Source organism: Caloenas nicobarica, chromosome 5, assembly GCF_036013445.1.
Source record: "Caloenas nicobarica isolate bCalNic1 chromosome 5, bCalNic1.hap1, whole genome shotgun sequence".
Lineage (NCBI taxonomy): Eukaryota > Metazoa > Chordata > Aves > Columbiformes > Columbidae > Caloenas > Caloenas nicobarica.
The window spans coordinates 48,129,346-48,156,783 of record NC_088249.1 but is presented as its reverse complement, the minus strand read 5'-3'; the positions used below and the strand labels follow the sequence as shown (position 1 = coordinate 48,156,783).

General features: G+C 38.9%; 1 protein-coding gene across 1 annotated transcript in view; it reads left to right on the top strand.

Moving 5' to 3' along the window:
* Nucleotides 1–21,361, top strand: part of EHF (ETS homologous factor) — a 31,703-nt gene extending 10,342 nt beyond the window's left edge. Inside the window, exons 2-9 of the mRNA XM_065636343.1 lie at nucleotides 9,093–9,192; nucleotides 11,703–11,948; nucleotides 12,240–12,299; nucleotides 14,641–14,709; nucleotides 14,801–14,869; nucleotides 17,867–17,926; nucleotides 20,117–20,312; nucleotides 21,095–21,361. Of these exons, the coding sequence (XP_065492415.1) occupies nucleotides 9,096–9,192; nucleotides 11,703–11,948; nucleotides 12,240–12,299; nucleotides 14,641–14,709; nucleotides 14,801–14,869; nucleotides 17,867–17,926; nucleotides 20,117–20,312; nucleotides 21,095–21,194 (897 nt within the window). The 5' untranslated portion in view covers nucleotides 9,093–9,095 and the 3' untranslated portion in view covers nucleotides 21,195–21,361. The remainder of the gene's footprint in view (nucleotides 1–9,092; nucleotides 9,193–11,702; nucleotides 11,949–12,239; nucleotides 12,300–14,640; nucleotides 14,710–14,800; nucleotides 14,870–17,866; nucleotides 17,927–20,116; nucleotides 20,313–21,094) is intronic.
* Nucleotides 21,362–27,438: the final 6,077 nt, after the last annotated feature.

Here is a 27,438-nt window from a genome sequence, read left to right as displayed (position 1 = left end):
GGCTGACCCAAATTATCACAAACTTGCTGAGGCAGTGCAGACACTAATGAAAGGAATGCCACACACTGGTCAAAGCCATGTTTTGCAGCACCAACTCCAAAGAATAAAAAAAGAAAAAAAAACACTCCCCCCCCCGCCACAGTTTTTAGCTAATATATCTAGCTGCTCCAAACATTCTAGGGACATGCCAGTGCAAAAATGACAAAAACATTTATCACAAGAAAAAAAACCCTTTTCTTGGCTTGCTTTTGTCTTAGCTCTATGACTAGCAATTCCAATAATAACATGCAGATCACAGGTCTTCTGCAAGAGAAGAATGAGCTGTTTGACAGTAAAATAAATGACGATATTATTGTTTTCATATTCAAAACCTAGTGTCACATCATGAAGAGGCACAGCTAGCCTGTGATGTGACAAGGAAGCATGGATCTCGAACACTGGATCCTTACTAAGTGGTAGGTTCTGGTTCACTGTTTCCTCTAAGGTGACGTAACTATAGGTTAAATTTGCAGAAGTATCAACCTTTGGTGGTTACCACTGTCAGACACATCTATGCCTTGAGGACTCTCTGTTGACAGTTGACCTTCTGTTTGCTTCTGATTTAAAAAACCAAACAAACAAAACCTCTTAAAATTCTCCCTTTTCATGAGTACCTTGAAAATTGAAGTTCATATTATGATTGTTGATCATGGAAAAAAAGAGGTCAGAGAAAAAAACAACCTATGAGACTTTGCATATCATCAAGTAATTTTTTACATTTTTTTTCATATTCATAAAGTGAACTTTCTTCTCTCTCAAAAAGGAAACTGAACTATGGTTTTGTCTTGAAATTACATCATTAAAAGAGAGATAAGAACCAAACCCAAACCCTGGAGCAGGAAGAACAGCTCAGATACAGATCTAGATCCTAAATTTTCTACCCAACTTCTCCTTAGTTAAAATATATATGCAATATTTTGAAGCATCCACATGAACATATCAAAGCAACCACCTCATATCCTATAAAAGTTACCATGTAGTGCATCATGAAAATCAGATCTTTAGTAATAAAAGATTCCAATCAAGTTTTATTTGATTTTGTTTATCATGATCCTATCCGTATGTAGGTAAATGTTAAATGCTCCTTTTCTATTCATCTTCCTTTTTCTGATCTTTCAGTTTACCTTCATGTTTACCTTTAATATGCAAGGTTCAAAGAAAACAAAAGAATAAATGCAACTCTTCCTTTCCAAAAGCCTAAAACAGTAAATGATCAAGGTCTCAGTGTAGCCTCTGAAAGCTCACCAAGAGTCAGTTTTGCACGTGCAATGTTGGGTTTATGCATATGAACCGCAGCCGTATACGCAAAAAATATAGAAGCATAGGAATGTGCAGTTCATAGAGGTGTAGAAAGGGAACAAGATTGGCCCCAAAGACCCAAACCAGAAGCCTGAATACAAAGAGTTTTGGAGACTATTTAGAAAATGTTCTTATAAAAATGATTCCTTGAACTTCACACTCACAATGTGATTCTGTAAACACATTGTGTTACTGTGGCCCAAAGGTACATATGATGGACTAAAAACGAAATGCATCAAACACTCAGTATGTTATACATCAAATATTGAGTGTGATCATAGTGCTTCTTCACGTGAACTTCCTTCAAACATGTCAAAGAATTTGGACACCAATTTTTATGCAGTATATTTGCAATTATATTAGTGGTGAGCCTTCAGACTATCGTCAGTCAAGTCAAGGTGCGTAGGCAGTCATCTGAATGGTACACCTTGCAGGTCTTATCAAAGAGGCCCAAAGTTGAGCTTTCTGTTGTGAAGTGGATCTCTGCCAGTACTCAGCCTGTAGATGAGTTGTTTCTTTTGAGGCTTCTCTCTGCTTTTTGGCGCTAAAACAATGGGATGGAAACAAGGAAGTGTGTGATGGCTACATGTGGATCTACACGGCCAGAAGAGATACTGATATATTGCAGAAAAGGTCATATCTGAAAGTGAGCTGTGGCAGGGATGATATCTTATCTGGGAGTTTGGCACAGACACCAAGGATGAAGCTAAGACCTTTGCAAAATAGAGATCATAGGGCAATCATAGGGTCAGCCATAACTGTATGTATTGGCACATTGGCTCAGAATAAGACCCTGGAACCCTGGTAGTAATACACATTAAATGAAAGAAAAAGAAAAAAAGGACCCAAAGCACATGGTAATGTGCAACATTAATATATTCAGTTTGTGCCTGCCCTTACCTCCACTGGAGATGTAAAACAGGTGGCTGGGATTTAAAGCAGTTAATTGATCATTCACATTACAAATACAATGCATTTATGTTTCTGAAGTAACCATACATTTAAAGCAGATCCACCTGCTTTGTTGTAAATGTCCTTTGTTTCTGGTGTCTTGATAACTAGGCCCACTTCATTGTCTTTTGATTTTTCAAGAAAAAGATTAAAATCCAGATTCTGTTCCTCTGCAGCTGCAGTTATTACCTGTTATCTTTTCTTTTAGATTGCTGTTTAAGTGCTTGACTGTAATCCAAGGTGCAGTAATAATCTAAAATATTAAACAAACTCTGTAGATACTTGTTGCACAAACTCCAAGCCCTGAAAAGCAGTGATTGTGTCTTCACTGTGTACATAATATACTTCAAAGAAAATAGGCCCAGGTGAAATGTACATTTGAAGTTCATCCATGATGGTAAAAGGGGAAAAATGGGGAAGGCTCCCATAGGTAAATAGTCCAAAAGAGATCCACCCTTTTGGATAGGCCAGGAGGAGCTGCGCTGAGCTTGTCTCAGCTAGAAGTTACTCTTAGACTTTGCATAACTTACGGGTGGAGTCATAGTTTAATAGTTTCAATCAGTTTTGTCTTAGATATCTTTTTTTTTTGCATGGAGGATATAGCTTTACAAACCAGAAAGCTGTAGACCCCCTTCCCCTATGGGGTCCACACCCCTCATATTTGTAATTAATGAGACCCTCAGTTCAGTGTTGTAACATAAGCAACCATACACATCAATGCCAGAACAATCACTCTCTTTGTAGTACTTTAGGATTCACTTGTTTTCTCTCTACCGCTTCTACAACTTTCATACTGTGTTCAGCATTTTCCTGTCATTTACTATGAACTGTTCTTGAAAGATTCTGGCTCAAAGAAAGGAGAAACTCATTATCTGGATGTTAAGACTCATTGGGTTGAAAGTGAAAATGGAGATCAGAGTAATATATTTTCAGAGCACACTTGTAATGCAATAAAATAATTTGCATAGACTGCACTATACAGTGTTCAAGGTTCAAGGATTTGTAAATATGTCTTTCTGCAATGCTGGATTTACTCCATGGGCAGGCCATGGCTCCTTGCTCTTTCCATTGCTGGTGTTTTCTCAGGCAGTCAAGGAAGACCAGACGAACAGAGCAAATGACATCCTGTTACGGCCAAGTTGCTGGGTTGTGTGTGGCTTGGTCAAAGCTCCTCCTGACTCCAGTGAGAGCTTTCACTATGAGAGGCCTTCAGGGTTTGGTCTTTGAATACCACCTGATGTATTGCATATGGGTGAAAGATTTTTTTTTTAATGCATTTATCCATTCTCATAAGACTCTCTCCTGAAAGAATGTTGCTGAACACCACTACACAACTATATTTAACCTTACTGACTGAATAAAGTCTTATTTGCTTCTGCTCATGACTGTGCAATGTTCATTGTAGTATTGTAAGATTATACTCCAGAGACAGCTCCTCTTCAGTAGAAAAGAATGGAAATGTGTGTACAAATACCTGCAATGCACACACACAAAAGCATACGTGTGTATATAAATACATGTGTGTATATACACATATGATATTTCATGTGTGCTTTCATTTATGATGTATTGTGTTCATAGAGAGACAGATCCCAAGATCTTTATACAGTTTTCCAAAATCTCAGCTCAGCTAGAACCACTTTTTAACATGTTTGCCTGAGGAAGTGAGGCTTTTGTGGTTATTCTGTCTGTGTGTTGGCTTTTGCATTCAGCCTGTAACAATCTTTGAGTCCCATCGCTAATTTTAATTAAATTTGATATGGGGTAGAAGTCTCAAAGATATGAAGCTCTTACATGATTAATGAAAACTGGCTGCCAAGTACAGGAGGAAGATCTATTAATACTGCATCTGAAAGACAGAGTGAATCTTGAGCTCACTGCTTTGAGACAACGAGATATTATGAATGCCCAAACCATGGGAAAAACTTCAATCAGTGCTCACATCTTACTAGACACTAGAGAATCCAACCACAAGATACGCATTCATAGGAAACCAGGCTTCATTAGTTCCATCATTCACTTTGATACATGGCATATGATTAAAAGAAAACTGAACACATTATGTGTCCTTCCCCTTGAGGCTTCACACCCTCTAACCAGGTTTGTCTGTACATAAGGGAAATTTGAGGATTTGGCCCTGAACTAGTGAAGGGCACTTCCCTTCCAACATCCTGACTCAAAATCTTTCCAAGTATGGGATGAGACACTGCTATAAGCATAAATGGCATGAACTTCTATCAAAGAAAGGCATATACAGGATGAAATGTAAAAAATCACAGTTTAGTTTTCATAGGGAAAATAAGCATCATACTGTACACTTCCAGTGAAGGTGTGGGACTTTATACTCACCTTTAACAAAGAGCTATAATAATTTCCAAGCAAGGAACATCCTTGCATTAAGATATAGGAGGTGACTTGACAAATTTTAAGTCACAAAAACCCCAGTACATTGAATAACACACAGAAATTTGGGAAAGTTTGAGTTAAGGATAAATCCAGTCCTGTTCTTGTGATTAATGTCATATTGCAAATTCTTCCTTTCATGCACAATTGTTTCCGTTGGTGATACTGGAAATGAATTAAGTTATTCTGGTTGAGATAACTTATACAGCTTTCAAAAGTGGGATGTATTGATTGATTAATTTATGAAGGAAGTTCCATGCACATTATCTGAAACTATTCTTAATGTTTTTTAGGGATACTGTGAAGAGCATTTGTCTGCTAGACTGTGATAGGTAAAGAAGGTTTTAAAGGATAATAACTGAAATCCAAATCTAGGGAAAATGCTGTCAGAGTGCTTCTACTCAGATCACTAATGCTCATTGGTTTTGGTTACTGCTGAGGTGGAAAAACTGTGCAAGACACACAACATGGTTTATTTAATTATCCATAACTTCAGCTGCTGAATCAAAGTGTCGAAGGATCTTTTGGTTTGGAAATTCACCTCAATAGTTATGAAGAAGGAAAAACAATAGTTTATCTGAACTGAATTTTCAGGGCAAAATTACACAGGAGCTTGAACACAAAAATCATTTCAGTTCATATGCACACATTTTCTCAGACACATTTTTATCTACACAAGTATTAGGCATGAAAATTATGTAGAATTCCAGGAACTGCAGAAGTTTCAGAAGACAAAACCACATAACACAGTACCTGAAATGTCACTCCATTGTCACTTAATGTCACTCCAGTCATCAAAAAGGGCAAGAAAGAGGACCCAGGAAACTACAGGCTGGTTAGCCTCACCTCCATTCCTGGAAAGGTGATGGAACAGATCATTGTGGATGTCATCTTGAAGCATGTGGAGGAAAGGAAGGGTATCAGGAGCAGTCAGCATGGATTCACAAAGGGGAAATCATGCTTGACCAATGTGATAGCCTTCTATGATGGCATGACTATCTGGGTAGATGAGGGGAGAGCAGTGGATGTTGTCTACCCTGACTTCAACAAGGCTTTTGGCACTGTCTCCCATAACATCCTTATAGGTAAGCTCAGGGTTAGATGAGTGGACAGTGAGAAGGATTGAGAACTGTCTGAATGGGGTTGTGATCAGTGGCGCAGAGTCTAGTTGGAGGCCTGTGGCTAGTGGTGTTGCCAGGGGTCAATACTGGGTCCAGTCTTGTTCGACCTGTTCATCAATGACATGGATGAAGAGACTGAGCGTATCCTCAGCAAGTTTTCTAACAATACTAAACTGGGAGGAGTGGCTGAACAGCAGAAGGCTGTGCTGCCATTAAGCAAGACCTGGATAGGCTAGGGAGTTGAGCCTAATGAAGTTCAACAAAGGCAAGTGTAGGGTCTTACACCTAGGGAGGAATAACTCCATGTACCAGACAATTAGGAGTGGACCTGCTGGAAAGCAGCATTGCAGAGAAGGACCTGGGAGTCCTGGTGGACAACAGGTTGACCATGAGCCAGCAATGTGGCCTTGTGGACAAGAAGGCCAATGGCATTCTGGAGTGCATTAGGAAGATTGAGACCAGCAGGTCAAAGGAGGTTATCCTCCCCCTCTACTCTGCCCGGGTGAGGCCACATCCAGCTGTGGGCTCACCAGCTCAAGAAAGGAACTACTGGAGACAGTCCAGCAGAGGGCTACAGAGATGATTAGGGGTCTGGAGCATCTTTCTTATGAGGAAAGGCTGAGAGAGCTGGGTCTGTTTAGCCTGGACAAGAGAATGTTGAGAGTGGATCTTATCAGTTCTCATAAACATCTTAAGAGTGGGTGTCAAGAGGATAAGGACAGACTCTTTTCAGTGGTGCTCAATGACAGGATGAGGGGCAACGGGCACAAACTGAAACACAGGATGTTACATCTGAATATGAGGAGAAACTACTTCGAGGGTGGCAGAGCACTGGAACAGGCTGCCCAGAGAGGTTGCGGAGTCTCCTTCTCTGGAGATATTCAAAACTCGCCTGGGCACGATCTTGTGTAACCTGCCCTAGGTGTACCTGCTTTAGCAGGAGGGTTGGACTAGATGATCTCCAGAGGTCCTTTCCAACCCCCAGCATTCTTTGATTCTGAAAATTCTGAGATGGCTTCTGAAAATGTGACTTCAGATCAGTAAGCTGAAATTCAGTATTAAGTGCATACTGTTTTGTTTTGGTTTTAATAAGGAATTTTACCAAACTATGTTCCTAAGAGCAATTTGCTTATCCTCAAGTTCTATAGTTTTCCCAGAATAGATCATATTCTACCTCACTTCTATATGATACTGTAATAGGGCATTTATCATTAATACTTAATTCATTCATACCTAATTGTCTTAAATAATTAAAACCCAAGTTAAATAAATAACTTGATATATCATTAATTTGGACAATCTCAGAAGCGTATGTATTGACTGTCAAACATGCATTATTGCTTAGAAGTTCTTATATATCAAATATGAGATAAATTATATTCTTCTTGCATGCTGAACATCTTTATACTCGGTATAATACATTTAAATGCTTCCTTACACTTTCTACCTCACAATACTAAGTCACTCAGCTTAAACATGAGACTAAAAAATGTCATCTCTTCTAACTTGCATAAGTATACTGACTGATATGGCAGTCATCTTTTATTTGGTCAGAGTGGGACAATAGATATCGCTTTTATTGTTAATATTTTATACCCCCACATATCTGCTACGAGAATTTCAGTTCTCCTTGCTGGTGGTCACTGAGTCACAGTCTGGCTAGAGTTAAGAGTGGAAACCAACGGTTAAAACATCCATAGCTACAAAAAGGCCCTGAACTATGTTATAATGTAAAGCACCATTCACTGTGATACACTTCCTAAGGCTTTGGCTTTTTAAGCAATTCTCAGTAACCTGTCTCTCTCCTTCTCCCTCTCTAAATACATATATATATGGAGGGGAGGAAGTAGAGAGAGACTTTTAAAAGTTATATAATTTGTTTTAAATGACAGAGGAAAACATCAACCCAGGACATCTTCAGGCTATTCTTTAAAATGGAGGCTGCGAGTATTTCCGTTGACTCTTTTTCTTCTACCAAACTGGTTGCTGGTATGAGCTTCTACAAAACTGGTCAGGCTGTGCTCTCAGTGGAAGTTTTCTCATTGGCCTCAGTTGGCCAAGAGTTTAAGCTTCACAAGTCCATTTTGTATTTCATCCTCTTTTTAATTCCAGGGTGAATTTTAGCTGCACACACATGCCATCCTGTTGTCTAATGTTTTGTTTTTACAGAAAATTTTTGAACAATTTTTTGTGTGTGTTTTTATATAAGAATAACAATCTGAAGTCTTTATATTATTTAACAAATTACTTTCCCAAACTCTTGAAGAATGTCTAACGCTTATAATTTATATTTTTAAACTTTGCAACCTTTCAAACCACTGAAAGATAATATAAAATACCAGGAGTACTTGTAATTAGGTAATTTTGTATACCTTCACTGGAATGATTGAGCATGTGATAAATATGTGACATTTTTCTAAAACATCACCTAAATGGTTTTGGGTATTTTTTAAAGTATAAATAAAACAAAGGAAAGTTTTACTCATGGTGCTAATGTTAAGTGGAAAGGAAAGTTTTTGTCGCTTCAAAGAGGGAATACTGTCTTGAGCGTGGTGTCACTCCAAAATGCTGTTTCTGTTACACCAATGACTGTCTCATTTACAAGATCTTTGACAGTCTGAATTTTTGGTCGTTTGAAATGTCTGATCTGTGATATTTGTTACTGAGAAGTGTTATGGACACTGCTGACATAGATTAGATAAGAAACTGGGTCAGCTGACAAGATATTCCCTGTAACATGACCTCCCTGTAGCATTAACATGTGGGTCCTTTTGTGTAAGGGAGTTTCAGAACATCACTTGTCAGCTGTATAGTTTCGTTTGCAATTATTCAAAAGTCTTTTCTCTGTCCTAAAAAAAAGGGAAAAAAAGGGAAAAAAAGCATGTCTAAACCACATTTCTCTTTAAATTAGAAAAAAAGTAAAACAATTACTATTTCTTTTCTCAAAGTATGGCAGGTTTCCTGTTTCGCTCTATCAGGACCCTTGTCTTTTCATTCGGCTTCATTTCTGGTTACAGTTCATTCATTTATGGAGGGGCAGCTGTTGAAACTTGCTTCTTGCATATGCAAATCAATCATGGTAATTTTTATCAAAAAGAGACTTTGTGGCGGGGAAAAAGGGGTTGTGGCAACATGTTCTTGATTTTAGTTGCATCTTCTACAAATGGAATTGGCTTCCTCACTTCACCTTCAGTGGATTTTTTAGTTTAGTTTTTTTTTTGCCATTTACCTTTTGGACTAGACATCATTCACCGAGCAAGCTGTTCAATTCACTTACAGATCATGATTTTGGAAGGAACTGGCAGAATGAGTATCAATTCCAGCAGCAATTTACTCCACCAGCAGCCTTCCTGGACAGATGGATATTCCACATGCAATGGTAGGAGGAATTCAGTGGCTCTGAGACATGTTTTTTGAGGGGAGGCAGGGGGAAGAGGCTACTGTTTTTTTAAGCATGCACAAGTAGTGTTTTTCAGTAATACTAATTTACTAGAGTTTCACTTCTGGTAAGAAAAATTTCCATTTGTTACATATTTGTAAAAAAGCTGAACTCGCAACACTAAGTTTCTGAAAGTGACCAGTTTGTTGTTCATTTCCTTACTCGTTCTTTTTCTTAAAATGAGTTTAGTGGTGTTGAAAGTGCTAAAAGTTCCCTCTCCTCAGTCCAGAATTCTTTCTCTCTTACCTTTATCCCTCACGCCTTTTCTGAACGAACATTACTATTCAATGCTAATCACCCCTCTGGCTTTCCAAGGGAAGAGTCTTTTAGCTCCTTCACTCTGTTTGCTTTTTCAGCTCAAATTGCTAGATAGCTTTCTAATTAGACTGACACTAGAGCACTAGATAGCCTATGATCTGAGAACTGTTTTTTTCTTGCTGTTTTCTGATTATCTGGCTGTACATATGAAAATGTGTTCATATATATCTTCACTTTCAAGATAAAAACACAGATATAGACATATATCTATATAGTGTTTGATACAATTTTAAAATTCTTTTTATCACTCAGTCAACAGATAAACTTTAAACTCTAAGCAGCCAAATCCATACTGCAGTTTTCCTTCTAATCCAAATGCTGCAACAAAACTTACAAATAAGGTACTCACTCAGTGGAAATCTTGTTCTTTTTTAGGTGTAATCTCTAAATACAGAGAAATACATAAGTGTGCACTTAATAAATGTGCTGACCTATCTGAAACAGATTCATAGGAAAAAAGTCCTGGCTGAGTTTCAGTTTGCACAAGATTTCATGAACAAAAATGATGGGTTCTGTTTACATGTTTCCAGTATGGAACTCCTCAGGATTCACTCATGTTTTAGAGGAACAGGAAGACAAAAGCTCAGACCATCCTCTACAATCATTCATTTCTTCACCTCCTTTAATTTAGTTGCTCTCTCACTTCAAGGCTCTCCATTTACATTAGGAGTCTAGTGGCCTCTGAAATCCCTTTAACATTCTGAACTAATGGGAAGAGAAAACAACCTCCTTTTCAGGGAATACTTGACAGCTCCATCAAACCTTTATTCTCTGACATATCACACTCTTAATCATTTCCACTCTCACTCCCTAAATCCTTCAACAGGAGGATGAGAAACAGTCCTGCAAACTTGGTAAATTACTGATGCAGATCTTCTTGGCCAATATTGATAAAGAAACCCATGGATCTTCTTTGTGTTTACTTTGGAACTAGCACTGGGCACTGTACTTCAGCCAAAGAAACCTGAGATCTAGTTGGACCTAAGGGGAAGAGATTTCCTAAAGCATGACCACTCTGTTGCTTGTGGTCCTCTAGCAATAAGCGTTGTTGTCAGCATTTCTCAGAGCTGCATGGGTAATCTTTTTCTTGGGTAGACTGAGAACAGACTAGTGCCACATCCTGGAGTGGGGCTACTGTAGAGCTAGGCCACGGCAGTCTTTTCTCCTCCCATAATTCAACCACCTCTGCAATCTCTCATTCCTGCATCCTTAAATGCTTTATGAACTTGTGAGAACTTTTTCACACTGCTGTTTTTGCCTGGCATATTCCATTGTCCTCCTTTCCCAAGGAATAAATTGCACTGAACTCCTTTCGACAGTGCTTCTGTGAGGGCAGACCAAAGCAGTCCTGCCTTTACTCTTATCTAATTATCCTATCCCCACATAAAATTTCATTCATTTGCACATGTAAATTATCATCATGCAATGACATCTAACTGAGAGCAGTTTAAAAGATTGCCAAGAAAAGATTCAGACATTCTAACAAGAAGATTAGGCAGTTTCCATAAATAAAAATGGATTTTACAACTGCATTCAGAAATCACCTTGCCTGACTACAGAAATAATATGCATTCTTCAGAACATGAGCTCTATCATGAAGCTGTGGGCCATACTGACAAGCTTTTACTGTGGAGCAATATGAGAGTGCCTTGGTTTTTTTTTTTTCTTTGATTGAATCCCACAATTCATAGTCAGTCCCTATCAATTCATTATTCAAAGAAAATTTCCACGTCACATTATGAGAATTTTGCAAGGCTTTTTCCATCATTTTCTGATGCACTAAAATTGTTTTCCAACCAAAGAATCAACATACTTTTTCAACAGTACTTCTGTAAGGTATCTTCCATTAATGAATTTTGGTGTATTTAGCCAATATTAATAAATTAATTCCTACATACTTGATCTGCCAAGAGAGGTGTAATGCAATTATTACCAGTTTTTAACTGGAAAACTGAGGTAAAAAAAGTAACAACACTTTCTCCAGCAATAGCTACCGAGATAGTGTCAAGGACTGAGAAAATAATCTGGAACCGTGGACTTCCAGGGCATGCAATTTACCTATAGACCTTTCTTGTCATCAACATAATCTCATGGTGATAACAAATACAGTAAATACCTATTTTCTTTTCCAGTGTCCAGCAGCTTCTATGGAGCCCAGTGGCACGAAATACACCCACAGTATTGGACTAAGTTTCAAGTCTGGGAGTGGCTGCAACATCTCCTTGATACCAACCAACTGGATGCCAACTGCATACCCTTCCAGGAGTTTGATATCAACGGCGAACATCTGTGTAGTATGAGTCTGCAGGAATTCACTCAGGCAGCTGGGACAGCAGGGCAACTGCTTTACAGCAACCTTCAGCACCTGAAATGGAATGGTGAATAGATTCTAGGCATATACAGTGAAATGAATTCTAGGATATTCAGATCAGTTATGTTCCCCAGAGACCTAGCTGGCAGATCTTATTTGCTTACACCTCACTCACTGTGTTGCAAAATTGCTTAGCTATGACATAAGAAAAACATCTGAAGGACCAGGGGAAAGGGTATATTTCCCACTCCAAAATTAGCTCTCTGGCTCAGCTGTAGCAGTTGCTGCTTACAGCTAATACCTTTGATTCTTCTGTGCTCATTGTCATACGTTCTAGCTGCCATATGCTTTCTTGCAGGCCAGTGTGGAAGTGACATGTATCAATCTCATAATGTCATTGTGAAGACAGAGCAAACAGGTGAGTAACAGTTGGGTGGCTTGTTGTTTGATGGTGACAAAAAGAGGAAACTGTCCATTCCAAGATACATATATATATATGTATATAATTCCAAGAAAGATATCAAAAAAATACAAGGGAAAACGATCATGCAAAATAAAAGAAGTAACACAAATATCAGTCAATGACCGCTTTTTGAAGTTCTAGGTAGTACCATTGTTTATTAGTTTGCATGTGGCCACTTTTCCTGGGAGACATCTGCATTATCAGCAGTCTATGCTGATGTTCAGAGTTGGCATAGTTTGCAGTGCTCAGCGAGTGCAGCTTTGTAGCGGACTTCATCGTATGTCTCATTCAGCAGACTTAAAAAATATTTTCACGGTATTCTTACTTTAAAAAAAAGTTAAAGACAAAAAATGTTTTGTTGTGAAGTGCTGTTAATTCTCGAAACATGAGGAAATTTCCAAACAAAACAACTTTGAGAGAAAAAAGATGTTATATTTCAATTTTTTCACGTTTCAATCAAACTGAAATTCAGGGAGTACTTTTGTTTGACCAAATCTGCATTTTTCCTGTGACAGCCTTTTTTTTCCAGTGTGTTCATAGTTAGATCCTTTTCCTCCCAGGACTTTGTGTCACCAAGAAAAGAACTCCAGCTCGGTTCAGCCTTTCTCTTCAGGCACAATTATTTTCCTGGTTCTTTTGCCAGAGCACTCCTGTACGTATCCAATCATTCTCTATCACACCAGTGCCAGCCTCTTTGTATATTGGTGGGTTCATGAGCCACATTTTAACATCTTCTGCCAGAATGAATACAGATTCGTGGCGCGCCATGTCTCCAACAGATACTACCAGTCTGTTTATTCAGGTAACTCAGAGGAGCCCAGCCTCTTCAGCCAGGGACACTATGCACCTTCTCCTTGCAGCAGGCAAGCATTGCAATCTGCAGTACATTCCTTGCCTGTACCTGCGTAATGTGGGTGATGTGCATGCAGCAGCCTCAATGATTGCCATATAGGAGACTACAGTAATTCTTTAAGTCCCAGTTTATGAGATCCTGGTATAATGTTGATTCCTTCTCCCACTAGAGATACACAGTGCAATGAAAAGTACCTCAGCGGCACATCCTGGAAAGGTCAAAGCCGAGGACTAATGGTTCTCGCTGTCCTGAATCAAGAGTGGCATGATGGGGCTCTGGTTATTTTGACTACAGACCATAGGAGTGGGTTTAGTTTCTACGTGAGGAGGAGCAGGTGATGTGGATTGGGGCCACTGGGGAAGGGACTTCTTGTGAACCAACAGGAATGGGGCTGGTGGTTTAGAGCAGAAGCCTGCCTCATCCTAGCAGACCATCGCAGTTGCAAAGACAGGTACTGGAAACTGGCAAAAGAGGAAGACAAGCTGTCTCCTGGTGTCTTGGCTAGTTAAAGCTTGTTTTCTGAGGCAATATTAAGCAGATCAGGTGTCCAAGCAAGCAAAAGGTGTATGATACTGTAGGAACACAAGCTCTGGGTGCCCAAACATGCAGCTATTATTTAGCATACCTGTTAAATTCCTATGTCATAAGTGTCAGCCAAACATGATAATTTAACTGTAACACAGTTTTCTTCTTTTAAATTTCATTTTTATTAACATACAAAAATTAAGTAAAAATTTAGTTTTGAACTTTATATCTCACCATTTCTGACCTGGATTCAAAAGAAAAATATAGGTTTTTAAGGCTTCTGATGTCAAAAATGAGGAAAGCAATTCCTGATCAATGTACAGGTCATAAAAATGATGCTTCTGTTCTGTTTATGTTGATCCATATGACCAGATTGTCACTAAAAATTATCCCTCTTTAATCATGAAGGTGTTTTTTAGGTTAAGGATGGAGACTTGAAATGGCTGGAATAAAATTTCCCTTCATCTAGGATAAGCCTTTGATGTTTCTCACTATGTGCTTACACATACACATGAAGTTCTGTTTCAGAGGGGACTTTTGAATTCCACCATTATAGAAATTAGAGTCGTCCTCGTATTTTACTAGATATTTGAGAACACTTTCATCTCTATGGCACCAAAGCACTGTTATAATCATCGGGGGCAGAGAATTCACTGAAGAGCCTACTACATTATTTCTAAAAGTCAGTGCTTTGTGTAAGTACATTTGCCTCAGTATGCAAAACCCCACCCGTAATTTGAGTGAAAGGAAATAATTTCATACATGGCCCGTTCACTTCTTGGTTCCCTTCACAGCTCTTTTTTATTTTTTTTTTCTTTTCTCTTCTCATTTCTTATTCCCTTGGGGCTCAATATTTGCCTCTGTGCTAAAAAATGTTCTTTTAGTGATCTGTTTTTCCTTTTGATCCTTTACCTTCAGATCCATCATTAATGGTGTCCTGGAAAGAAGATAATTACCTGTATGACAGTGGCTATGGTAGCACAGTAGGTAACTAACATCACAATATTTCATGTATTTCTGAGATGGTTTTATTGTTGTCTAAGGCTATTACTTTAAATGTCCTATTTTTATTTCGCAGAGCTATTGGATAGTAAAACATTCTGTCGTGCTCAGATTTCCATGATGACAGCTAATCACCAGCCTCCTGGTAAGGAACTTGCAATTATATTGTTAATTGTTTGTCATTTGTCCCAGAGCTACCATCTGTGTGGTCTTCTGTTGTAGGATTGAATCTGAGTCACCATTAATTTTAAACCAAGCAGTATTGATTCTGATAGCTCTTTTAGCTATCATTATTACAATAGCTTGTTTCAAAGAAATGCTTTTCTCCTCTCTCTGTAAAGACAAAGAAGATAAAATAATATGTGATCTCCACATATCTTTTAAAGTGACTGAGTCAAAGGGGAAGATGTTAGTGTCAGAGAGATAAGGTGTTCCAGCTGCACTACACCTTTCTGTGGTGTAGCTGAGTATGGGCGAATGAGTGCCATGTTCCTCCCCAGAATTGGCTGCATTTTCCTAGTGAGCCAGTGGTTCATGCTGAGTAAGTTGTTGGTTTGGGGTCAGCCCAGGGGAGCTGTAGGGCAGGCACCAAGCTCTCTGCCCAACTGCACCAGCAGAAGGGCTTCATACTGGACCTCATCTCAGCTAACAGTAGGGCAGGCACTTGCATGCCTCTTCACCTATCCACAGTGCTTCCATGAGGCAGAGATACAATTTGCCTGCTAAAGAGCAGGAGAAAGAGCAAATCCATTTGCCATAGTGCTCGGTGGAAGTGCAGTCAGACCACACATGTCGGGGTGCTCTGTGGACCATGTCCTGGGAGCAGGCATCAGAGGCAGAGGTTAGAGAATGAGGCAGTGGGAAAAGAGGAGAGCAGAGATGGCAGGGGAGTGAGAAAGGGGGGAAGGAAAGGCAGGTCCTTCTTAGCAGGCTGTTAGGCAAACAGACGTGAAGGAGAAAGCAGTCGAAGTCATGGGAGGATAAGAAAGGAAAGCACACTGCTGTAAATGCAGCTTCACAGGTGCTGTCTCTGCATTGGGGGTAAACCTGTGCCTCTGCAACCCGGTGGCAGTCACAGCCTGTGTGCTTGCCCATTGGCTGCATCCCCCAGCCTTCCAGCACAGCCAGACTTGCCAATTGACGCATGGTTTCAACTAATGCATTCAGCAATAAATTTAAAAAATTAAAAGAGAGAGAAAACCTGACCAGAAAAAGAAAACTGCCAAACCTTAAAAACCCCGAAACAAACATTCTGTTTACTTCCTTTGCTGCTTCCACCGTCTCTCACAAGATGGCTTTGCTGCTTCCACCAGCTCTCACAAGATGGCTACCAGGATTTCAGAGCTCTCTGATGGGACTGGGGACCTGTTAAGATCCTGGCATGGTGCTGACTGCTTAAGCCTAGAGCTAGGGTGGCACGCCAAGGGCACAGCCTTCTGGAAAAACTAAATTTGTATATCCTGTAAAAAAATGGCTCATTCCTGAATCATATGCAAATACTGTGCAACCTTTTGTCAAAAGTTTTGCAAGAAAGCTTTGTTGAAACCGCATCATAACTCTTTTAATATGTCAGGTCCCAGCCTCCTAACATGGCATGTTTGAAACTGGTCTCCATGTAGGAGGGGAGGCAATGCGGGAGGCTATTTACACAGCTGAAATCCAGAATAAATCACCATCTAGGCAGAAGGCAACTGAATTTCCAAGAATAAATCTCCAGCTAAGTGCAGCATAACAAACATTTGCAAGTGAATTGTGGGATTTTAAAATTAGAAGAATTTATGTAAGAGGGCAAATAAAGGACTGGGTCCTTCTGTCCTCATCTGGACTTTCCACAGACTTTTAATAACATCAGGGGAATCATAATCTGAGAAAAGGCAGTGAAATAAGCCTCATTTTACTTCCCCCTCCTCCCACTCGCAAGCCGAGTGAGGTTCAGGCTAGTTCTTGCTCTTCGAGAGCGAGAAGGCAAAATGACTCAGAGTGCATTTACTGCTTGGGGGTCAAGGACAATAATTATGTCAGGCACAGAATATTGGAGGTTAGGCTTATCCTCATTGACCTGTTCAGTTTATGTTTCCAGTTATGTATTAATAAAGCAAGTGTGTGAATAGCTTTGCATCTACCTTTTCACATGCAGTTATTACAGTTGCTTGTACAAATCCAACAAGTTTCTATGCAAATGAATATTTCCTGTGAGTCATTTTCCCATGCAAATACCCAGTTTCCATGAAAACTATTATAATCATGCATTCATAGAAGCTGGGAAAATGTGCGTGGGACCTAAAGCTTTGCTGTATGGAATTCAGGCACAAAGTATGCTGAAAAGCAAAGGGGCTCCCTCACAGGACTCTCTCTCAGGATTTTAGAAGACTTAGAGTGATCCAGCCTGCTGTGGTTTGAGGGTGAGAGGGTTGAACATGCAGACTGCAGGGTAGGTTACACTCATGAACAGGAGTAACTTTTCCTTTTCTTCATTTCTGAAGAAATGCTTGTGCCAGAAACCCTTTTCCTCCTTTGTTTGGCTGCAGGTGATAAAGTACCATCGATGAGAAATGGCTTGTTTCTATGGCTCTGAGCCATGAAAAAATATATGCCCATCCAGCTGCCAAAACTCCTACCAGTGCAAACCCATTTCCTCACCCTGCCTCCCCCAACAGCCACATTTTGCCAGTTCATTATGTTTTAGTTAGGTAGGTGTTCCGTGCGTTGGTACCAGTGCATACATTTCACATTAGATCATCTCTTCAGAAACAAATAAGCCCCCAAAGATACATGCTTCTGCAAAGACTAAGACATTGTGAGACAATTCAGGATTCCTTTTATAGATGTCATCATCTTCTTTTTCTCTCTCTCACACTTAACATGAGGTGAGGTATTTGTTAAGCAAATTTAGGTTTCAAAAGCCAAATGTTTACCTCTGCATTCGTTCTTTATTCATCAATGGTCTCTTTGTGAACTGTGCTGATTAACATATAGTACAGAAAACAAAACTCACTCCCTCCTCACTTAGATTACCTTCTGAAAAGTTATTATCTTTAAAAGAGGTAATAATTGTTTTTGTGGTTTTATTTCTTTCAACCTGCTAGTCAATGAAAAGACTTTAATCAAATTTACAAGTAGGCTTCATTTTGCTTCCCTGCAGATTCTTCAGATGTGAAAAAATTGCAAGATCATACACCAAAGTCCCACACCAAGAAGCACAGTAAGTTGACATCCATGTTTATAATGGTTGGTTGATTGAAGGAAAAGAAATAAATTGAAGGAAATCGTCTTTGGGAGGGAAAAGGAGGTATTTTGAAAGCAAAACTGGTTAGATTGTTATTGTGATTGAATCCTCCAAATATCTGACTGTTTCTAGTAATGTTTGCTTATGTTATTTTTGGCTCAGTACTGTTATACTTTTCAAATTGGTTTTGTCAGTGAGGGCTTATGGGGAAGCAACCAGAAACCAGTTGCCTCTTCCCTATGTTGAGCTGGGCTGGTGGACTGGAGTAAAGGAATGATGAAGACCCAAGATTAAATCAAGAAGGTCTGTGCATGGGAATGGCCGTGCTTGTGCCTATACCTGCCAGGTGCAGTATGCACCAGAGACCCTACTCAGCATCTCTCCTTGCAGACCTTTTCACACATGGCGTCAAGAACAAGCACCTGCCCCTCAATCTTGCCATTTTCTTCTCTGATATAAGAGTCTTTCCACCCCCCTCATCTGCTTTTTCTGCTAGTTTTGATTCAACTTGACTCTGAAGACAGGTTACCACAATTGTGATTTCTGGACATAGTTCCATTAATGTACTTTACTTAGTTTTTTATGCTGAAAATACCTTGTGTATGTCTTTTGCATCCCGTGTCATTCTCTATCTATAATAGAAAAATCTTAATACTGGTCCTCCACTACGTTTTGTAGTATTTGAAGAGAAGGCTGAGAGATGACCTCATCACAGTCTGCAACTTCCTCAAGGAGGGCAGCAGAGGGGGACGTGCTGATCTCCTTTCTCTGGTGACCAGTGACAGGACATGAGGAAATAGAATGAAGCTTCACCAGGGGAAATTCACATTGGACATTAGCAAAAGCTTCTTCACTGAGAGGCTGGTTGGACACTGGCACAAGCTCCTCAGGGAGGCACCAAGCCAGTCAGAGTTCAAGGAGCATCTGGACAAAGCTCTTAGTCACGTGGTTTAGTTTTACATAGCCCTGTGAGGAGCAGGGAGCTGGACTCAATGATCCTAATAGGTCCCTCCCAACTTGAGATATTCTATGATTCTAAGAACTCAGCTGCAGTCTTGGCATGCTGGGCTAATCCCCTACATTTCCACTTTCTTCAGTACTGCTCTCTATCATGATCTGCTGAATATGTTAACTGATGCCCAGATAGACTAGGTCCACCACACTTCATTGGTTCTAGAAAACAAGTATAAGAACAAAGAAAAACAATGGATTGGTTGACTGAAATCTACTTCTACTCATGTTGCACTGTATACTGTTTTCTGTTTAGCTTTACATCTTTGACTAGCTTCTTTCCTTTTTAATTTGGTCTAAACCCTTACATACTTTTGAAATCAGATCAAAAGACTGCTATCTTTCTGGCCCACCTTGTCACTGTGTTTGTTATTCTTCAATCATAAACTACTGCATCTGACCTGTTGGATTATTTTTTTTTCTCCTGGGCTTTCTTATGCCATCTCTACAGTAACTGTGAAATGGATTTGTGCTTGAACTGCAAGGTCTGCCTGTTGAACTTAGAAATCTGTTTTTGCCTTTTTTGATATCACAGTAAAACTTTTTATACCCTTTTCACATACATTGACTAACCAGTTTTGTCACTATCACTCTATCTACTCTACACCTTCTTATTTGAGTCTACCTAAGAGACCTGGGACCAAATACTCATTGATGTGGAATGGCATTTCATGTCAGTTTAAATGCATAGAGATTCAGTCCCTGTTTCACAATTATCTTGGCCATTTCATGTACTGCACGATAATATCAGGGTACATGCCATGCTGTAGAAGAATATCAGGAGAAAGGGGCAAATGAGATGACAGGAAGACTTAAACACGTTATATTCAGGGCAGAAACAGTGCCAAAGGCAGAAGGAAGCAGCGGGCAATCTGGACTCTGCTTCCCCTGGTTGCTGGGGCTCCTACCTGCTTGCCATAGGTCTTAGACTGCCAAAGGCTGAAACTCATGTCCAGCCTCAGTATAAAGATCGTCAGCGTCTTTTCCCTATATATCTCTGAGGCAGGGCTGCTGTGTTCCAGGAGCTATGGCTTCTCCTTATCAAATGGTCACCATTTGTAGATGACCCATTGTAAGAATATGACATAAAAATGACAAGCATAGCCTCAAGAGCTCTTTAGACACTTCTTCCTCCTGCCCCCTTTCCTCTTTCAGACCCTCGAGGAACTCATCTTTGGGAATTTATTCGAGATATTCTTCTCAATCCTGAGAAAAACCCAGGATTAATCAAGTGGGAAGACCGGTCAGAAGGTGTCTTCAGATTTTTAAAATCTGAAGCTGTGGCTCAGCTCTGGGGAAAGAAGAAAAACAACAGCAGCATGACTTACGAGAAACTCAGCCGGGCTATGAGGTAAAGCCGAGATTTTGCTGTAGAAGACTGGGGCACATAAATATACGACCTAGATGGAGAACCTGGTTGACTTAAAAATGAATTGTCAGCAGCACCAATTGTCTTTGACAGCTGAGTGTCTCACACTAATTTTTGAGATTGTAATGTAATGTCTTTTATTTCCCTTCCCGTGTATAATATACATGTGTTATATATACAATATACATTCTGTTGCTGTCCACCCGAACAACCAATGTAGGAAGGAAACATGGTTGTATCAACCTGAAAGTTCACATGCTACTGAACTGGTAAGGCTTAAATGGCTCAGTAATGGCCAGAGACCTTGTTATTTCCAGCAATGTTCAGAAACTAAACGTACTCCTTAACTGTTATATTAAAATAGGTTTACAAATTCTATGTGAGGATTTCATTTTCTCTTTGCTTTAACATTTTTAGCATTTTTGCATCATCTGTGAAAGTTCAAAATGTATTTTTAAATGAAAGCTGAGATTCCTTCCGGGTCTGATTTCAGATCCTGGCGTATCTGGAAAAAGCCATGAAATCTCATAAGAGTATGTGATAAATATGGCAATATTCTATGACCTGAAATATGATGAAAATTTAAACTCAGAAGTCAACCTCTTTGTCTTTCAGTTATAATAACCTTAGGTATTGTGTATATATATCAATAGAAAGTGAGGACTTTTCAGGTAGCTGAGGGATTGTCTAGTTGGCAGTGGCCTTTTAGGACTGTAGGTGAATTTAATCTTAAATCTTTTTTCTATGTTTTTTTATTTTAACAGATACTATTATAAAAGAGAAATCCTGGAACGTGTGGATGGTCGGAGATTAGTATATAAATTTGGAAAGAATGCCCGTGGATGGAGAGAAAATGAGAATTAATTACGTCAAGAAATAACATTTAAAATACCTGGCTGTAGATATTCAAAGACTATTTTCTTATATTTATGTACCAAACTGGGGTGAAAAAACAATTCTACTTCTGTCGGGAAGAAGGAACATTATCATTATTGGTGTTAAAATTATTTTATTTGAAGTATGTCCTGTATGGGGAGAAAATGTACACAGTTTTCTGTGATATAATATTATAGAATTATGATTATTTTTCCCTTCTTGTGAAGTTTTTATCTTTTCTGTTTGTTTGTTTTGGTTTTTAATCATACAGGCATAATGTGATTTATGAGTCATGCAAAGAAAGGGAAGGAGAGAAATATTAGGGCATTTAGTATGATCATCCACTTTAAAAAGCAACTATAAGTGGAGGAAACAGTAAAGCATCTCTGAGCCAAGCAGTCTTCTTCCATATCCGTAGTCGGCTGGTTCATAGCTATCGTTGGCAAATATCACTTGTTTCTTCCCTCCTCTGATTTTTGAGTGTTTTAACACCTTGCTGGCTTCCAGTTGCTTGTGTTCAGTTGGATGGTGGGTTCCTCTTCAGTTAGCTTATCCCAGCTACAGAGACCAGTGAGTCTGCAAGGTTGCTGTTGGCATTTATTTGGAGAACCCATGCTACCTCCACCATTGGGACCTTATTTCGTAGGCAGAAGTTTAAGATCTGACCTTACCTTGTACTGAGTATCCTCCCTAATCTCCAAAGGGCATTCATCTTATCTCAGGAAAAGGGCTATTTGTTTTTAACTAACATCTTTGGGGTGAACTGCAGGAATATAGTCAATCTCAGGGACCAAAAGCTGTTAACAGAAGATGATAGTTTTCTGACTGGGCAAACTTACTGAAAGGCAATAGTTTCTCAGTAGAAATATTAGTACTCCTCGCACCCTCTTATATTCCTAATTAAAGCATTCAAATCCGTGCCATATTGAAGCAGTGAGGAGGTGAGAAAGCAGAACATATGTTAATCTCATGGCATGAAGGAGCAGTCTGCCCTGTTCCTTCAAGTTGTATGGTCCTCCTAGCAGGTCAAGTCTCAGTTGGACAGATACTTTCAAAAAATGTTTGAGAAACACAAACCTCCATTGCATGTAAAAATACTACTTCCATTTCCTTTTCTCAAGTCTGACTCTATATTGTATTTGTCAGCTGTGCTTGGGATTCTTGGAGAAAAACTGACCAACATAAAGACACTGAGATCTTGAAGACATTCAAGTCTGGGTCAGTATTTTGGGCTCATCTCTCGCAGTGCTATGAAGAGACTGAATGTTCAGGGGCTGCTTTTTCTTTCTTCAAGTCATAAATGCTTCCCACTGGCACCAAGCACATGCAGAACATAAAAACTAGAGGAGCACTTCACCAGGTCACTGAGTACATGAGATGTGGGAACTGAGAAACAGGATTTTCTTGGTGATGTTAACAGAGGTGAAACCAGAATCAATTCCAACTCACTTTTTCAGGCATGGGGAATTTCAAAAGCCATAACAGGAGTTAAGAAGTCCAGGACAAAAAAAAAAAAGGAAAAAAATATATTAAGAATATTAAATCCATCCAATATCCATTTCCTCAGGCATCCCCTTGATTTGAAATGCTGCATTTCAATGCAGCAAGGTGCAGCTGATGGTTGTAGGATGTTCCATTTTTTGTTTGATTTAGAAAGAAAGAGATGAAACGAAGAGACAACAGAAGTATCAATATAAAGGGTATTAAATGTTCTTAACAATAATTTTTTCGGCAAACATGGGAGCCTAACTTGTTCTCTACACATATAGTGACTGACAAACAATAACACCACCTTCTATACTGTTTATGCAAGAGCTGTCACCATTAATTACCCATGCATGACAATTTTTGCTTTTCATAACCTGAGTGGAGAGAGGTTAATCTTATTTATAAATCAAATAATAAGCCTCTGTACTTCAAAGCATTTTTTCTCTCAGTCTATCTCCTTTTTTTTTTTTTTAAACTGACTGCACTGGTCTTGCTCGCATTTGTGCAACTCAATAGTTTCATTTTTTTAGCTTGTTTAGAAATATTCTACTTCCTCTACCATCATTTTGTAGTTCATATAACAAGAACCAGGCCACCAGATGAGGAGAGAAATTTCACTTTGCTCCAAAGACTTTTCCCATCCCATGGTTATTTGCAGCCCTTTGCTCCATGCTCTTCAAACTCCTCCCTCCCCCCGCCAATCAACACCTTGGGTGAAAATCTGAAATCAGTGGTACTGTCACAAACCTGCAATACTGTTGTACCTATGTCAGGTTAACATACATCTTACAGCACTTGATTATAAAACCTTCATAAAGCTGCTTTCTATGAGATCTCCCACCAAACTTCTTGGGAGATAAAATGAACTTGTGATCTACACCTGCCACCACTGGTTACTGAGCAGCATCTAAACCTGGTTTTAAAGGTTTTGAAAAATTAAGCTTTAATTGTAGCATACTGTAAAAATCTAGAGAGTGATTTAAGCTGGGGTAGAGTATAAATGCCAGTCGTCCACTGTCACATTTTTTAGCACGTGGAAATTGTGCAAGTTTCTATTCCCACTCTGTAGAACTTCTCAGACTAGGTACTTGTCATTCAGCATTAAAACAGCACAAAGCTGGAATAGAAGCCAGCCAACATTTACTCTGTTTTACAAATATATTAACTTTTGTCTAAGGCAAACACAAAGGACTGTTTAAAACTACAGTTCTTGCCAAGGACAGATACAACAAACCAAAGGGAGTCTTTTTACCAGATCTAAGTAAATGGAGAAAATGAAGACATGAATGTTTATGTAAATTACTATTTAAACAAAAAGCATTTCTGATTGCTCTTTTATTTTATATTTCAGAGACTGAGCAATCATATTTTTAGATGCATCCTTTAAGTTAGCAGCTGCTGAACTGGTAGCACCATGTGTACAGATGTTATTGCACCATAATTTTCATATGTATAAAGCTTTAGATAGGAAAGTGTGTTATATTTATATATTTACAAGCAAATCACAATGTCAAAGGTGTTGGCAAGAGCACTGTCAAATTATATTTTCTGTACAAAATTAGAGCAAAACTCTAAAACATCCTGAGAAACTGTGTGTAGGCTTGTGAACTACATAGACATTAAAGTGTTTAGTTACATTTTCATCTTTCCACAGCACATTGCATAATTCCTCTTTGCTTTTCACAGCATCATATTCAATGTATACGTGTGGAAACAAATCCACATTAGATATTTCACTATTGTAAATCTCAACTTGGAGACTATGTATCACGAAATGGTTCTAAAGACTATTTCTATTTTTGTGGATATGATATAAATCCAAATAAAACCCTCATGAAAGAAATGTTATGATGAATGTTTATTTTCACTTCTTTATGTTTTGAGATTGGAAGTGACTAATATGAATTCTTTCAATATTGAAGAATATTTCAATATTGGCAAAAGGACCGATGTAACTACCACAAAATACAATATCTTAAATTTACTAATATGCTGAACAGCCCATCTGTTGCGAAGGTACTGGATTTCCGAACCTGTTTTTTGTCTCACAGGCATCACTGGGATACTTGGTTATGTCAACACAGACAGATTGCCTTTCTTGTTCAATAGCTAAACTTTACAAAGTTCTTACTTCAGTACTGATTTAACTTCAAGGTATTTTGAAGTACATGCTAAGTACAGCTAAGCTGATTAAGGATGTAATTATTCACACTGAGCATTTTCTTTACTGAATCCAAGCAGGTAAAAATATGAAATCCTGTCCTTCATGTTCGTTTTCCATCTAGGTTTTGGCTACAAAAACACTCAATGAACAAAGGGAACATGTGTTCTGATTTGGCCTGCAGCTTGAGGAAAAAAAGTGAAAACTTCTATATTTAAGAGAAAGTCAAAGTTGGCTCATATGGCATTAACATTCTGTGGGGGACTGTGGTTGTATCAATATGGTGTGAGGGTGCAGTGCATTGACCTGCAATGAGCCAACCTGTAGCTCCTGCTACTGTGTTGCTGGGTATCCTGAGCTTGTTGGCAGCATGGGGCACCATGATGGTGAAGTGTGGTATGCCTGCTGCAGCGACCCATACTTGTTGCTGTGCCAGCACATCTGGAGTTGGGCTTGAATCTCAAACAAGGAGCTTCACTGCGATGGGACAAATCACACTGTCATGCTCTACGATCTGCAAATGTGCTTAATTTTAAGCAAGCGAGTGATTCCACTGCATTTGAAATTACGTATATGGGTGTTTGAGGATGGTGGCTTTAAAAATGTTCTGTCCATATTGAATCAACCTATATTCAAACCCAGAATTTCAAGGTCCTCCAAAATTATGTCTGCCTAAGTAGCAGAATATGTTTGAATTTTAAACACAGGTACAACCCCCATGTTTAGTACGCAAAAACAAAGCTAGTGCCTTGAAAGAATTGTCACGTTGTGAGAACTTGGGAGTCCCAAGCCAGGTTTCAAAATAGAACCAGATTTCAAACAAGTTCAGACTGAATTTTAAATAAGCATACAGCTGGTTTTCCTGTAAATGCTTGGGCCTTCTGTTTCAAGCAAGCTGAGGCCAATATTTGAGATAATATTGTGTGGAAATATGCAAATAAATGCACACTAAAACAAACAAACAAACAAACACACCCCCCCACAACAACAAAACAAACAAAAGCAAACACAAACAAACAAAACCAAAAAAACTCCACCAAACCCCCAAAAAACAAACAACAAAACCAAACCAAACAAAAATCCCCCACAAAACTCTTATTTGATTGCGACTTAAAATCAAGCAAAACTTCAGCTTTCAGCTCAGTTCTAAGGCCATATTAAATACTAATTCAAGGTAAAATTCAGAGCTTGCAAATCCTATGTAAATTGAGAATGAGTGCTGTAAACAGAGTCTACCAAGCTACGCTAAGCCTGATACAAGTTTGTGGGCATGCCTGCATCAAGGATGAGTGAGAATTGCTTCAGGTGAGTGAAATCTGGTACTGGAGAAAGATGAGCAATTAAGAGTTACCAACACTAACAGCTCCCAAGAAGTGTAAGTGGCATATTCATAACAGTTTGAAAGACAGATTATCTATCTGGGTTTTTAGCAAATGCTCCCTTGCTGACAGAGCTTTGCACAATGCAATCTAAGCTTTGTGCCAGCCAAGAATTTCCTCCAACAACTGCTCTTGCTGCCTTTCCTCAGATATTTAGCTCCTTCAGTCACCCGACTCTGATTCAACACATGAAAATGTCAGAGAGAACAACAGGGGGGAAAAAAAGGCGGGAGAAAGAGACTGAGTAGATGGCCAGTTCTTACTGCATCAAACGGCTCTGTGTGGAAATACAAAGGCTATATGCACAAAAAAAGTTTATGACACCCCAGTCAGTCTATTTATAGTCTTTCATTTAGAGGTTGGTTGCAAAAATGAAACATAAAGTAGTGTTTATAAGTCCAATTATAACTGTAAGGAGAACAAGAAATTAGAGCAGTATCCCTATGTGCACTGCATAATTTTGTGAGCATTAAAAACCATTAAATTATGAAAGTAAAATAACTGAAGCACTACTTCTGCTGAAGAATTTCCCCCCTCTGTCTTCAGAATGGTGTGATATTCTCCTGTGCTTTCATCTCATTTTGAATTTTCAGCAAAAGATTCAGTCTCAATATAGGGAACGAAGAGGGAGATGAATGGTCTGTAATGCTGTAGCGGATGTTGCAAAATAAATAGGCAAACTATAGCTTCTTCTTCCTAAGTTTTTTGGTTCCTTATTCAGCATTTATACTCTTCTGGGAACAAGGTGTTTTGTGTGAAGTTGGGGATAAGTTTAGTCTAAATATGTGATGTCTCTAAAATGAAAAGGAGAAATAAAATTATTTTTGAGATTGCAAATGTTTCTTTTTTCTGCAGCTGAGGTTCTAATGCATCTGTCCCAATCAGTTACTATACCATGCAGTACTATTTTTCTTGGGAAAAGACTGTTAGCTTGAATAGCTAAATCTGGTTTAAAAGGGCTGATTATTTCTGTGGGAAATTTGAAACACACTCAAGTATTTACATTTTGATTTAAGTAACCCTGTATTGTTTCTGCAAAGAAAAGCCTAACGTGAAAATATATTTTACAAGAGTACTTTCACATTCAAAAGATCTCATTAGCAAATTTTGTTATTGAAAGCCAAATAGATTCCCAACAAACCAGGAAAATAAAAAATTAAAAATAAATCAGGAGGGGGTTTTTTAGACATTTTATTTTTAACTT